Source organism: Micropterus salmoides, unplaced genomic scaffold, assembly GCF_014851395.1.
Source record: "Micropterus salmoides isolate LMB-PRFRI ecotype aquatic unplaced genomic scaffold, ASM1485139v1 Ms_hic_scaffold_17, whole genome shotgun sequence".
Lineage (NCBI taxonomy): Eukaryota > Metazoa > Chordata > Actinopteri > Centrarchiformes > Centrarchidae > Micropterus > Micropterus salmoides.
Window position 1 is genome coordinate 7139027 of NW_024040817.1, and position 14376 is coordinate 7153402.

The 14376-nt window shown below is 39.6% G+C and overlaps 1 protein-coding gene across 1 annotated transcript; it reads right to left on the reverse strand.

Moving 5' to 3' along the window:
• Positions 1–463: 463 nt before the first annotated feature.
• LOC119907842 (glyceraldehyde-3-phosphate dehydrogenase-like) lies at positions 464–9391 on the reverse strand. Its single transcript, XM_038725522.1, has 12 exons — positions 9284–9391; positions 9031–9078; positions 4937–5036; positions 4414–4523; positions 4211–4301; positions 3768–3883; positions 3337–3418; positions 2593–2744; positions 2039–2117; positions 1609–1692; positions 1153–1250; positions 464–776 (listed from the first exon to the last, which is right to left on the reverse strand). The coding sequence occupies exons 2-12, from the start codon at positions 9051–9053 to the stop codon at positions 707–709; spliced, it is 1005 nt and encodes a 334-aa protein (XP_038581450.1). The 5' UTR covers positions 9054–9078; positions 9284–9391; the 3' UTR covers positions 464–706.
• Between the last annotated feature and the right edge of the window lie 4985 nt (positions 9392–14376).

The following is a 14376-nucleotide window of genomic DNA, read 5'->3' on the forward strand; positions in this document are numbered from 1 at the left end:
GGTTTCAGTCCAATGTTTGACAAATTCTCATGTTACTCCCCCCCCAAAAAAAAAAAAACACATTTCATATTCAGCACCAAACCCAATGTCACTTTTCTGGACAGACCTAGAATAGAAATGTTCAGCTTACGGTTTAAACATTTATCTAAATGCAGACAAATGACAAAGTTTAATTTAGGAGTGATGGCACTCTTCAAATCCAAAATTGAGGGAATTTTTTTGAAAGAATTTATCCTTTCATAAGAGTGCTACAGTCAAATCTTGTGCCAGTGTTAATGTATGCTATGTTAGTTTTTCCCCTATGACTTTGTCATCCATGATATTTTAAGGCTAAGGTTAGCAGTATAAGGTAACCACTTAAGGCAGAGTTTCATCTGAACCCATTTAAAAAAAGAAGTTGAAGACCAGAGGTACCATGTGTGCACTGATTACAATTTACATTATAAAAGATGAGAAGCCAGTCTTTCCACAAATTGAGGACTTTATCATGTTTTGTGCAACAAGACCATTCAGTACAGTAATGGAAAATCACTTCTACAAACAATGCTTACTGCAGTCCTCACAGAACAGAGGTGATGTTATCATATAAAAAGGTATCAGCTACATGTTTATCATTGAAGAGTTTGTTCCTGGAAACTGATGGCACAGCATCCAGTTACAGGTGGAGAGGGAATCATGGCAAGCAACAATGAGTTGTGAGAGGACTTTACTCCTTGGTGAACATGTGCTGGACCAGGTCGCACACACGGTTGCTGTAGCCAAACTCGTTGTCGTACCTGCAGACAGTGAACAAAGATCGGAGGTTATAATTACTGAGCAAGATATATGTGGGAAGTGTGGTATTCATGAATGGAAAACAACTCCCATGAGGTCAATGTGATCTGGAGATCAAGAAAAAGGCTTAAAAATTTCAGAATTGAAGGATTTCCAGTCAATATGTAGTTCTAGTATGGCATGTAGCCTTTGTGATGGTTATATGCTGAAAGACATGTTTTAAGAATAGTTCTAATGGAAATTGCACAGCAAAGTGAGATTTAATGAAAATGTTTTAATTTTTTCAACTTTGCTCAGCTGATGTTGCTAAATGATTTATTCTGAAGTTACACTGGTTCAAACACATTGATACGCTATGCTGCTACGCTGTTAACCAACCATGAAACCAGCTTGACAAAGTGGTCGTTGAGAGCGATGCCGGCACCGGCGTCAAAGATGGAGGAGTGAGGGTCACTGTTGAAGTCTGTGGACACAACCTGAGTAGAAAGAGGCGAGCAAAACTGTTTACACATGTAGAGGTACATTGGCTATAGATCTGTATGCTCTGAGAAACTGGAACAATGCTGTTGTCATTTTTGATGCTGTGGGCCTTTACCCAGGCCACGCAACAAAGGGTTCTCTTTGTGTACTAATACAAATATCTGCAGAATTAAAAATTGTCCTTTCAAATACAGTTTATTTTTCCAGCTAAATGATACTGCGTTAGTTTATTGCCACAAACAAGAGGCTAAATAAATGGAGTTCTGTGATCTGCCATGTTATTGTATTGTAAATGTGCTGCCATCTAGTGGCCCATGTATGGCTTCACACAGAAATGAGTGATGTTTTCTGTACCTGGTCCTCTGTGTATCCCAGAATTCCCTTCATGGGTCCCTCAGCAGCGGCCTTGACAACCTTCTTGATGTCGTCGTACTTTGCCTGAAGACAGACATTTTACTAACTCATGAATTTACAGAGTAGACCAGCAACTGAGGGCTTGGCTTCAAAATGACAGCTTGATTTAAAGGTTTATTATAATAAGTGAGAGTCTGGTAGCATCTCCAAGTCTAAATAACAGAATTATGTCTCAAAATAGATTGTTCTGAATGACAGATCTGTGGAAGGTCATAAGACTTTCTTCCCTTTGACCCCAAATTTACACTCAAAACTAGTTAGGGGGGGGATTATCAGCTGTATATTTGTTCCAAAGTAAAGCCATCACCTGGTTAAACAGTTATGACCAATAATAAAGCTTCATGTTATATTTTAAAAGTAAGACACTTACAGGCTTCTCCAGACGGACAGTCAGATCAACGACGGAGACATTGGGGGTGGGGACACGGAAAGCCATACCAGTCAGTTTACTGTAAGAACGAGACAGTAAAGAGTTAGACAAAGTAAAAAAATTAGATATGATTTTAGTTCTTTTATTCCCATAAATTGTCCGAGACGGAGCCCCACAGGGAAGTGATCTTTGTCTCAAGCTCAAAGACAGAACAGCACCATTAAACTTTGAGTTTGTCCTGATGTTTGAGATATTTGCAGGTACTCAACCGTCTACTTGATGACACATTGCTAGTGTGTCGAGAACACACGGCCACTTTATTAGGTCCTGTAGTGAACACAAATTCATGATGCACATCCTCATAGTGAAATGTTTTACTTCAAAGTTCTGACACGATAAAATGTCTTATCAAAAGATGGATGTAAGGACAGCCGATTGTAGGGAATGAGCATCTTAAACCAGGGTCCTCTGGCTGAATGATTGTGTGCTTACAGTCTATGGTGCTTACTCAGGTCACTCTGCTCAAACCTAATCAAGTGAAAGTGAAGTCATACCCGTTCAGCTCGGGGACAACCTTGCCTACAGCTTTGGCTGCTCCGGTGGAGGCAGGGATGATGTTCTGGGAGGCACCACGTCCGTCCCTCCACAACTTACCAGAGGGACCATCAACGGTCTTCTGTGTGGCGGTGATGGCGTGAACTGTGCTCTGAAAGCATGAGCAAAAGGTAGCATTAGAAGACTCAGATTCAGGATTTATGTGTTTAAGATTAGACTTATCAACTCTTTGATTTAAAAAAAAAAAAAAGTTTACACAGATGCTCTAAACACTAGAAAATATTCAGAAAGCTGGTAGCTGGTCAGTTATACACCAAACCATCAAGTCAGGGATTTTGGCTGTGGAAGGTAGCTGGTCTGATCATTTGGGTTTAACACACTAGGAAATATAACTTAACCACATTGATAACCAATTTATATTTAAATTAGTAGACATTTGCCAGTGTCAGCTTTATAAATACAAACAATCATTTGATTTTCTGTTTCATATCGAGTATTTGGGTTTTTGGCTTGTCAGACCAAGTAAGCATCACTTTGGGCCCTGACCACTTGTAATTCGCAACTGTTATTATAAATAAAATATGAAAATTTTTTAAAATTGTAGATAAAATTGATAACGAGTAACCAGTTGACTAAGTAAAGTTTCCGGCTCCCTTCCTTATGTCCTTTAACAGGTGTCAGAAGTTGAAGTAGCAGTGTGATTGCAGTGTGTAATTTTAATCAATGAAATGTTAGTTCTTTACCATGAGACCCTCAAGGATGCCGAAGTTATCGTTAATGACCTTGGCGAGGGGAGCTAGGCAATTTGTTGTGCAGGAAGCGTTGCTATGGAGACAAGACAGGGAATACATGTTACAAATGGTGAAGTTTATGTACTACTGACATCAGAAGTGCACACACTCTGAGATGATCTTGGTTTGACATTTGTTTTTTGTCAGATGGACTTAAGCATCCAGATGTTCACATCTGTCCTTGAGATGCTGTGTCACAGGAGGACCAGGTGACATCACTCCAGACACTATGAATTTGTCCAATTTAAGGTCCTTGTCAGCTACAACTGAAAGACTAAAAAGTCATCTTAAAAATCAAACTTAAAACGGGTTAAAACAGCCACTTAACACATCATCTGTAGAACTAACTTGTTTTAACCATCTGTACTGATAACTTTACTCACCTGACAACCTTCATGGAGTTGTCATACTTTTCGTGGTTGACGCCCATGACGAACATGGGAGCGTCAGCGCTGGGAGCAGAGATAACCACCCTCTTTGCGCCGCCCTTCAGGTGAGCCTACAGGTACACAAGAGGTCAAAGGTCATATTGGGTTGATTTATGCTCTTTACACGAAGACTGAAATGTAGGTTTCCAGTACATCATAACTATACAATAGTCATTTGTAGCTCCTTTCATGTGCAAGAATAACACACTACTTTCCCCTTTATCCTTCTGCAGTTTACAAAAATAAGACATGACATGTTTCTTTAGTGACTTATAAACAGTTGAAAAAAGTATAATCCTCTTATGTTTGATACATTAATAGAGATAGTTTGATTTTGAAACAATCCATTCTTATAAAAATCATCTTCCAGTAAATCGTCCTGGGAGCAGTAAACTTACAGAGGCTTTCTCGATGGTGGTGAACACACCGGTGGACTCCACGACGTAGTCAACTCCAGCATCGCCCCACTTGATGTTGGCGGGGTCCCTCCTGTACATTTTCACATATAGGAGAGGTTAGACCGCATCTGGACTGTGCTGCATACACATTGAGGGTAAAACTGCTCAAACATTCTGTGTTAAAAATCTAAACGCATACTTACTCATGGAAGACCGTGATGTGCATGTTGCCGATGACCAGCTTGCCACCCTCTGCTTTCACCTCTCCGTGCTTCCACACACCGTGAGTGGAGTCATATTTGAACATGTAGACCTGCAGGAGGGAAGATTAAGAGTGTCCTTAACAAAACCAGAAGTATCGATACCTGCATCTTATAAGATACCCATTTGAATAAAAGAAATCAATTCAACTCATCATTGTATAGCTGCACCATGTAGTGTCAAGTCTCCTCAGGTAGGTATCCAAACATTCACTGTAGTTCTGCCTACACCTCTTCTCCACCCAAATTTTGCAACTTATCCCAAAGTAGTATTTGCTGACTAATCCTACTAAACTTGCGTCTTTTAGAATTAGCCATTAGCTCACTAGATTATGTTTGCCCATATTTAGCTATAGTGGTTAAACACTGTCAACATTCTACCTACAATGAGAGGCTTTGAGACCCATTTACAAAATGATCAACTGGAAAAGTCTCAAAAAAAGTGAACTACAGCTAGTCCTCTCACCATGTAGTCCAGATCGATGAAGGGGTCATTGATGGCCACCACCTCGACCTTGCCTCCGGAGGCAGCGGCACGGGTTACCAGACGGCCGATACGTCCGAAGCTGAAGAGCAGGGAGGATACAGTCAGCATGGAGAAGCAAAACTCAGCATGGTCGCAGCAGGGGCAGAGTATAAAGACAGTTTAGAAAATTCAAACAGCCAGACATGGATACACAAGCTTTAGAGGAGTTTCTCTAAAGATGAAATGCATTACTCTTTTAGATATACTTAAGGCAGCAAATATAAAATTTGAGGGCAATAATGTCTGAAGTGGCGGGAAGAAAAACCTTGGGTCCTTCTGGCTCAAAACCCTTGACTTGTCAAAACTGAATCTTAAGAAAAACAAAAACCACACCATATACTGCTTCATCCACCTTGCACCACATTCCTTCTGACCAGCAGGTGGCACTGAAACCAAAACTAAGATGGGAGTCACAGCAGAGGACAGCGGGGCCATACAAGGCCTGCCAACCTTGACTGAAGATAAAAGTTGGCACTGCCAGTCATAAGCCTGTTTATGCCTAATATGGCTGCCGTCACAGCAGGTCAAACAGTGAGGGGCCTGAAAGTGGAGAGGGGAACAAACGAAGAGCAGATTTTTTAATTTGACATAACTACTTCAATGACAATTTCATCCAGCAGGAAAAAAGGAGACAGTAGGGTTCTGATGAGTGAGAAAAGAAATTGCATACGGCCTTCATTTTAATTTAAGATGAGGAAGCAGCGGTTACCTCAGAAATAGGTTTACTAATGAAAAAGTTCCCATCAACCACAGGAAAGTCAAAATGTACTGCAAGAGAACCGTTCACCCATGTTCACTCCTAAAGCTAAACTAGTGTGAGATAAATGGCACTGCTTGATGTCTTGAGAAAGCGCAATTAGTTGCTGTAGCTGAAGGCATGTGATAAGGGAAGAAATGACAGGGAGCCAACATGTCTCAAGTCTCAGTAAATATATCCTCCACCTGACAGTTAATGACATGTTAAAATTCAGACCCCTTTGGTGAGGACATGATCCAAAAGGGGTGATTTGGTTTTGCTTCTTTACTACAGACTGGAAAACCCAATCTGTTCCTGCTCGTTTCATGAGATCTTCCAATAAATAAGTTTGGTCAGAAGTACAGAGCAGCGTTGCCACAGAATTCAGCTGCAGAAATAAGTTTGTGCGCACAGTTTATCTGTACAGAAATAATGCTTCCATGAACCTTCGGTTTAACCTTTCAGTGCACAGATGAGGCTGCTGCAGTCACCCAGAACACGCTTTGTGAAAATATGCACTGACCCAGGCAGTTTGAACTTTCAAAGCCATATATGCGCAAATAAGTCATCCATAACTGCCTTTATACCAAAAAAAAAAAAAAAATAGATTTACAACAAGATATACATTTATAAAAACTAGAGTAGGTTAAAGCAATTAGGCAGTTTGGTGCCCTGTGGTTTGCAGTGAGCAGATGCATCAGCTTTATGTTGCTGAGTTACAGTGCTTTGCAAAGTCAATTCAAGAATTTAGAGACCCTTAAAGTAAAAAGGGAAGCAGATTTACACGCTTTAGAGGCCTGAGAATGTCACAATTAGCTAAGACTGAGTATGAGCCTAAATAATTTGAGCTGAAGACAAGTTGCCACAGTGGTATAAAAATTAGTGCTCTACATGTTCAGCACTGACTGAGTCCTGGTGTGTAACTTCGCATATTTCCAGCACTCAGGAGTCACATTACATACTTTAGGGTTGAGTTTCAAATTGTCCCATGAGAACATACACTGACATGCTAATATTAAAAGAAAAAAAAAAAAAGCCTGTCTATGTAAAGAAAGGTCAAGGGGCACCAGGAAGTTAACAGCTTTTGATAACAAGGTCGTCATTGACAAGTGGAAGGTCACTGCTACAAATCCTTTAAACATTGGCTGTTTCATCCAAGTTAATACTGGGTCTCTCTTGTTCACATAAAGAGAGCATGTTCATAGTCATCCCTTTTAGGAAAATTTCATTGAATTCTTACTGATGCTGTCATAAGGCTGATATATTGATATGCAGGAAACAGCATGGGGTACCGTCACATTAGCCTCCCAGCCAATCAAACTGCCTTGCACTCAGTTCTGAAAGAGGTTGTGGTGTCTAGGTCTGATGACTGAGCAAGCAAACTGAAAACAGTCTGAGGGCCATGCTGCAGTTTGTAGTCTGGTCTACAATAAACATGGTGAGGGCAAACTGCTTGAACAATGACTTATCCATTTCCAAACACAGCAGATCCTTTTATCCACAGCTCGACTGTGCATGTTTGCAGGGGAAAGTTGGAGGGGGAACTCTCAAGTCTGCACCAAGACAGGATACACCTAATTGAATTAGTTTGCTGTAAAAGGCTTCAGTTGAAATTAATGGAGATAAAGCACAAATATGTACAGAGATTTGTGCCAAAGTGATCCAAATTACTAAAGACAGGCACGCACAGTGAACTCTTATGAATTCCCATGGGAAGCCTTTCCTCTGTACTCAAACCCTTACCATTGAGGAGCAGTAGATTCCTACAGTGTAGTGCCACAGATCAACTACTGTTCTGTCTTGTTTAAGAGCAGCAGCATTGCTAAGAACAAACTTGCATGTCTTTGCAATGCGAGGAAACCCTATGAAATTACTAGAAGACCATGCAAATCCCACAAAGATAGGTCCAGAGGCTGAGGACCAGTTCAGCTTATTCTTTCTGTAAAGAGATCACAGGATGAATAGACATGTGGGACAGCGCCAGCGGACAGTGCAGTTTTCCCTCAGTTAGTTTTGGGAAGCGACCAAAGCAGCCTGAAGGCCAAAATGGACAAGGGCCCATCTTCTGTTTCCGAGGCCCAGTGTTGATACGACGCCAGGATCAAGGAGCTAAATCTCGATGCAGCGCGACAGCAGCTGCTTCACAGAGGAGGAAAATGTTTCACCGGTGATCTCCAAGTATGAGCGGCGTCCACAAACCGCCGGCCAGATGATCACTGAACTTCAGCGGAAAGGTTAGAGGGTTAAAAATAGATGAGGGGAGAATAAAAGGAATGTGACAGCTGAGGAGAGCAGAGACACAGAGAGGATTGGAGGGCTCTGAAGGGTGTGGAAGAAGAGGAGACGCCAACCGTGACAGCGCCACTGGACTATAAATAACCAGAGAATAGACGGCTCCTGTCTATAGACCCATTCCTTTTTGTAGAAACCAAGATGCCTTAATTTTAAGGAAGGCTGGACAAGATTGGCAGATAGTTTATATTCAAGTATTTTTTTACTGTAACATTAATTGGGCTGATACTTTTATCCAAAGCAACCCATGGTGACAACTTCAAGTTGCTTGTTTTGGCAAACAACTACTCCAAAACCCCAGAGAGCAATCATTTCAGTTTTAATGTAATGTTTATTGATCTCTCAATGAAGTTATGTCTCAACGAGCACTTATGTCCAGGAAATGTTCTTTTGGGTCTCGGTCACATCCCCAAAGCATAAAATCTCTCATTTCCATCATCAGAGAAAAGTCATCTCCTCATTTCCTCTTTCAGACTATTGTGCTTTTGTTTTGACGTGAAGTCATTAAAATCCAACCTCATAATAATTTGAGGGTCACAGGAACAGGGTCTTGAGGCTAGAACGCCGTTACACTCCCAACAACTAGAGAAGAATGTTAAAAGGTAGATGAGGGTTTGTATCTGCTGGTACCTTTCCACTCTGACACCTCTAATGCCCATTTAATGAGCCACAGGATGCCCCAAAATCAGACATGGAACAAGAGGGTGAACAAGGATTTGAGATGCAGCTGACTGAGCTTTTTGGTAGCTGCTGTCTAGAAGATCATTGACACCAAGTGAGATTCATTTTCTCTATTGTTCCAAGTTGCAGGCCACTTCTAGAGGTTTGTGTTCTGCCTTCTTTATTTAAGAGTTTTATTAATAAAGTCCACAATTTGTTTGCACAACTTCTGCTTACAGATATGCTTAATAGAAGGGAAAGTCCTTATATTACACTACACAAAATGAAAAAAGATTTTAGTCACTTAGAAAAGTTTAAAAAAGTTAAAAATATCCCCTCAACTCACCCGTTGATTCCAATCTTCACCATTTTGTCTGATCTGATCTACTTCTCACTGGAATGGTAAAAAAAAAAAAAAAGTAGATTAAGACACCAATACACTGAAGCTGCAACAATAAGAACTGCAGAAATACTAGACAAACATTTTAAAAAGCAGCATGCAGATCAATTAGATGCTGTCAGCCAGAATTAAACTTTCACAATTCTTTCTTTGCACTCAGTCAAACTCAAAACGAGAAGACGTTGAAATGTACAGTTACCGTTTGTGAATGCACCTCAGTCTGCCTGTCCTCCGGGGAAGAAGTGAGAGCGGGGACGAGCTGAGGTGAGGACACTTCAATTTATATCCACGCCGCGCTCCGCCGGCCACGCCCCCACGTCGGAATGGCAGGGTCGCGTGCAGATGGCTGTCAAAAAAGTTTATTTTAACCAGGAGTCAAGAGGTTTAACATTTCTTTTTATACCATCTGAGGGGTGATGCAAAAAGACCAAACCATTCTGAGGGACTTCAGTTCATTTTAATTCGACAGGATGTGATATTTAAAGCCCTATATGTTCAATTAAAGATAATCTTCCGCCAAGCAAAATAGTTCCTACTAAACGATGTGATTGCTAGGCTGAGTAACCTACCAACAGAACTAGGTGGTGATTTTTTCAGATTTCCCCATAATATCAACGTAGGTGATGTTTTACATTTTGAATAAAGAAATAACACATTCATCTTGCAAGTGAAAAGTTTAATTGGCAAGCAATGAAGTGCACGTTAGTTTACCGACAGCTTATGTCAGCTGATATTAACAAACCTTGTAGATATTGCTGTGACATTGGTGACATTAAGTTAAGTGACATTAAGTTTGCTGACTTTATGAGAGTTCTCTATCTGTGCTGGTTTTACGCTACTATTTACCATTAAGTGTCAGTTGTGGCTATAATAGCTGTTATTCAACAAAAGTCGCATAGACCTACTGGTACTTTTACTTTGGGAGTCACTGGTGCATTTACAAAAGGACAATATCAATAATATTTTGAGTAAATGTGCTTCTCAGCAAATCAAAAACGGCTTAATCATAGTGAAAAAAAAATGTACACGTGTCATTACAACAGCTAGACGACAGGCATAAAATCATGTTATGGTCAATAAATAATAATAAATAAATAACTGTAATATTCACAGATTACATCCATCTGTCTAGCCTATCTGTCTATTATAACCCAACCAGTACTTGAGTTTAAAGGGAAATTAAAATCAAAATTTGAGGATGAAGAAAATTAAATCTGCTGATCTTGATCTGCACATTTCTTATATACTTAAATACATATATACATGCATACCTATATATAAAGTGTTAAAAGTGTTAAAATTGTATATATAAATAAAGTATTATTTAATGAATATTGGCATAACTGCCCTATTTGTCTTGACTAACAGACAGTCTTGCTTTACTTAATTAATGTATTATTAAATTCCACAACACACATCCATCACAGTAGCTGCATTGTTTTCAGGTCGTTTCTGTCAACTCTCCATTTAGCTACAACATGCACCAAATTCATTTTAGTGCCATTGATTAAGAAATAAAAGCTATTAATGACACAAACACCACTTTGTACATTAATTACTTCACACACAGTTTAAAGAGGGAGACTTGAAGGGATTATGAATGACAGCAAATGCTGTCAGTGTAGTTTATCTTTTAACTGCTCCTCAGTCCAGAACCAGAACAGTCCAACCCCCCCTTCCCAACCCACACCTCACTACTCTTATCCGGCCTCACGTTCACTGAATGATAATGTTGGTCATGTGATGCTGTGGAGCCCACTGCTACGTGAAACACAGCATGCACAGAGGGGAGGTGGAGAGGAAACGTCATGGCAGGTTCACTCAACCTTTAAGCCGCCTCATATATATATATAATTTTACCCCACTGTAGCCGATGTAGCCATATTTGATATTTTTAGCAAACAATTCAGAACAGTTCAGTACAGCTGTGGAATAAGAATAAAAAACTGGGAAGAGAAAGGGAAAAGTAACCAATTACTTCACAAGCTGCAGAGAATTTTACCTTTTTACAGTCAGTTTCCAGTTTCCATTGCATTTTCACTGATGGACAAATCAGTGGACTTCTTCAGGAAGAACTAGTTTATCAGTGATTGAGGTGAAAATGATGTAAAGTGGATTTTTCACTGGAGAACATATTTCTTGTTCTGTGATACCTGGAGGCCTGCTGGTTGTGTCTGATGAAGCTCAGTCTCTGTGCTGTAATCAAGGAGCAGTTACAGCAAACACAAGGCTCCCCTGGTACAGAGCTCATTTGAAATAAGCTAAAATCATAATCAGCGTAATCATTTCCCAACATGGGCTCATGCAGAAGTCGTGACGTAACCATTGTACATGCTGGACAAAAGAACAACTGTGAACTCTGCAGAATACACTATTATGACAAAATTTATATCGTACCTCCTTTTGAACCATGACACAAAAGCCCACTCTCCCAAGTTTGAGCGAGTTAGCCCAGTAAGCATTGATTTAGTGAACTTAAAGACAAAAGATGATTTGCTGTTAAGCCCTGCTTCACATTAAAGTACAGTCTGTTATAGGCTAAGTAACTATAAGCCGCCCAAAGTTATAAGACAACCAAATTTAGCCTATTTTAACCTTGAGATTGTCACATGAAAATAATCATCAACAAAATTAATTAATAAAACAACTGCATCACTCATTTTATTTCAACAGAAAGTTGAGTTGGCATGAGTCCCCACAACCAAATAAGGAGAAAGACAAATGTGTGTGTTGATTGAGAGAGCTGTCTACCTGGAGTCTCTTGTGCATCGTTCACAGAGAGACTGTCCAAGTCTATTCCTTCACAGATCATAACTCACATCCATTATAATCTGTCGGCACACTGTCCAAACACAATGGAGCAACATCTGTCCAGTCTATTATTGATAGTTTAGGTAAAGCAATGTATCAGGTAACGTGACCGGGCTGAGTGTGCCAAAACAAACGGAAGAGTTTGACAATTTATTTTCACTATGATACATAGCATTTAGTCGAAGATTTTTTATTGTATTATGTATTAGACAGTGACCACAGAGTTTGCCCCTTTGCCAACACAGAACACAACACAACCAAAGTCCACAATTACATTTGTGGACTCTCAGTACCTCATGGAATTTTAAATTAATGAGAAATATTTTTACATTTCCATTTACTCATTTAGCTGACGCTTGATTTATTATTAAGCAACTAACAATTGCTATTTATGTCAGAGGTCACACGCCTCTGGAGCAACTAGGAGTGTCTTGCTCATGGACACATTGGTGGATGTGTTGCTGTGGGAATCAAACCCAGTTCTCCCACACCAAAGTGTCTTATCCACTGTACTATCGCAACCCCAGTTTTTACATGGTAGTCATTCACATTTTTAATGTAGTCTAGATAATGTTTAACCTACAGGCAGCACCTCCAGTTCATTTAGTGGAACACAGAGGGGAGAAGTGTCAAGAGTCCAAGTAAAAAAAACAAGTCATTAGAGACAAGTCTCAAGTTTTTATAAGATGGTGCAGTGGATAAGACACATACCTTTGGTGTGAGAGACCTGGGTTTGAATCCACTGTGAGACACCAATGTGTCCCTGAGCGAGACACTTAACCTCTAGTTGCTCCAGAGGCATGCGACCTCTAACATGTATAGCAATTGTAAGTTGCTTTGGATAAAAAGCATCAGCTAAGTGAATAAATGTAAATAAGCAAATTGGTCAGTGACTGTTAAAATGACATAACTACTAAACATATTTAAAGTAGTGTGGATATGCAAAGTCCGTCTGCAGAGTAATTTATTCTTATTATTATATTTTATTATTTTATTTTAGGTCAAAACTTTTCATCTTTGTGTATTAAAACATAAGTCTAACTTACTGTCAATAACGCGTTAGTTTGTCTTTCAGTATGTTATGACTTCACCTCCCTGTCTGTGGCTCTCAGCTCCCCATTAGTTCCTAGTGAAGGAAAATGAAAAAATAAAAATGCTACTTGACATTTATTGGGGATTATTTTCAGCAAACATTTGGTGTTTTTGGACCACAATGGAGCTCCATGGAAAAGACGAATAAGATATACCAGGCTAACAATACTTGTCAGAAGGATGCATTCATCGTTGGTTTTGTTTTTTTCATGGGTTTCTTGAAGTGAAGAAGAATATTGCCAGATCTATACTTTAAATCAGACTTGACTCCAAGAGTTAAATCTCACTAGTTATTTGTGAGATCCAAACCTGTGGGCCCACGAACAAACAGTTCTTTAATCAGTCAGCGCAAGGTCACTTAAAGTTCAACCTATAAATATGGCATTCAACCTGAGCTCTCTCCATATAGTCTCAGAATGTCAGAGGGTGCGACATTTGGCGTGACGCCATGTTGAGCCAGGCAACGCCAGTCGGGGGCAAAGATGGAAAACGTCTAGGAAACAAAATGTGACTGAAGGTTGGTTTGAAAGTTTGAATAAAACCTTAACAGCACACAAAAGAGTTAAAAAAAATACTAGGATAAGATAAAAGTGTTTCTTTTGTGTGGACATGCATGTTATGGTGTAATGGTGTACATACCTGCAGTGTATGGAAGAGCTAGCTTGAGAAATGCATTGTCATTGGTCAAAGGTTCATTCCTGCTGTACTGATAATTCATATGATCCACCACAACCATGCTTTATCAAAAAATAGGGAACCTGGCTGCTATGACAACCCCTGTGGCTAGACAGCTGGTTGGTTATTCAAGTCTCACTCTGTCCTGTCTGATATTTGTCTTTCTGCGTCTCAGATTGTAGAAACGTGTTGGTTACTGGTTTTAAATGTTCTTTTTCATGACTTTTCCTAATGAAGTCAGAGCTCCTCTTTTTAATGAGGCTGTCATTTCTTACACTCTTTTGTTGCTCATCAGGTTGATTTCCACTGCAGCTGAGCTTAATTTTAATTTATATTCTGTGACACTGTGCTCCTGTTTTTTTTCCTAGAAAGTGACCTGCTTGTAAAACTCTCTAATAATCCCGGACTTTCTGACATTTTGTATTTAGATTTTAGTGCACATTATTGAAGCAATAATGCCTTCGCTGTCAGCATTGTCAGAAAGTCTATTGATATGAAATGATGCGATAAAGGTCACCAAAATCCAAAATTGTCCACACAGATCAGCCACACTAGATAATGAAATTGGTTTCTGTGGGGCTGCAAACATAATAATAATTTGGAATTACACCCAGTTTCTATAATCAATAAATATGATGTGTATGTTATTTATTTTGGTAAAACATAGTCATATACTCTGTTTCTTCAAATGACAGAACACCATTTGATATCTGT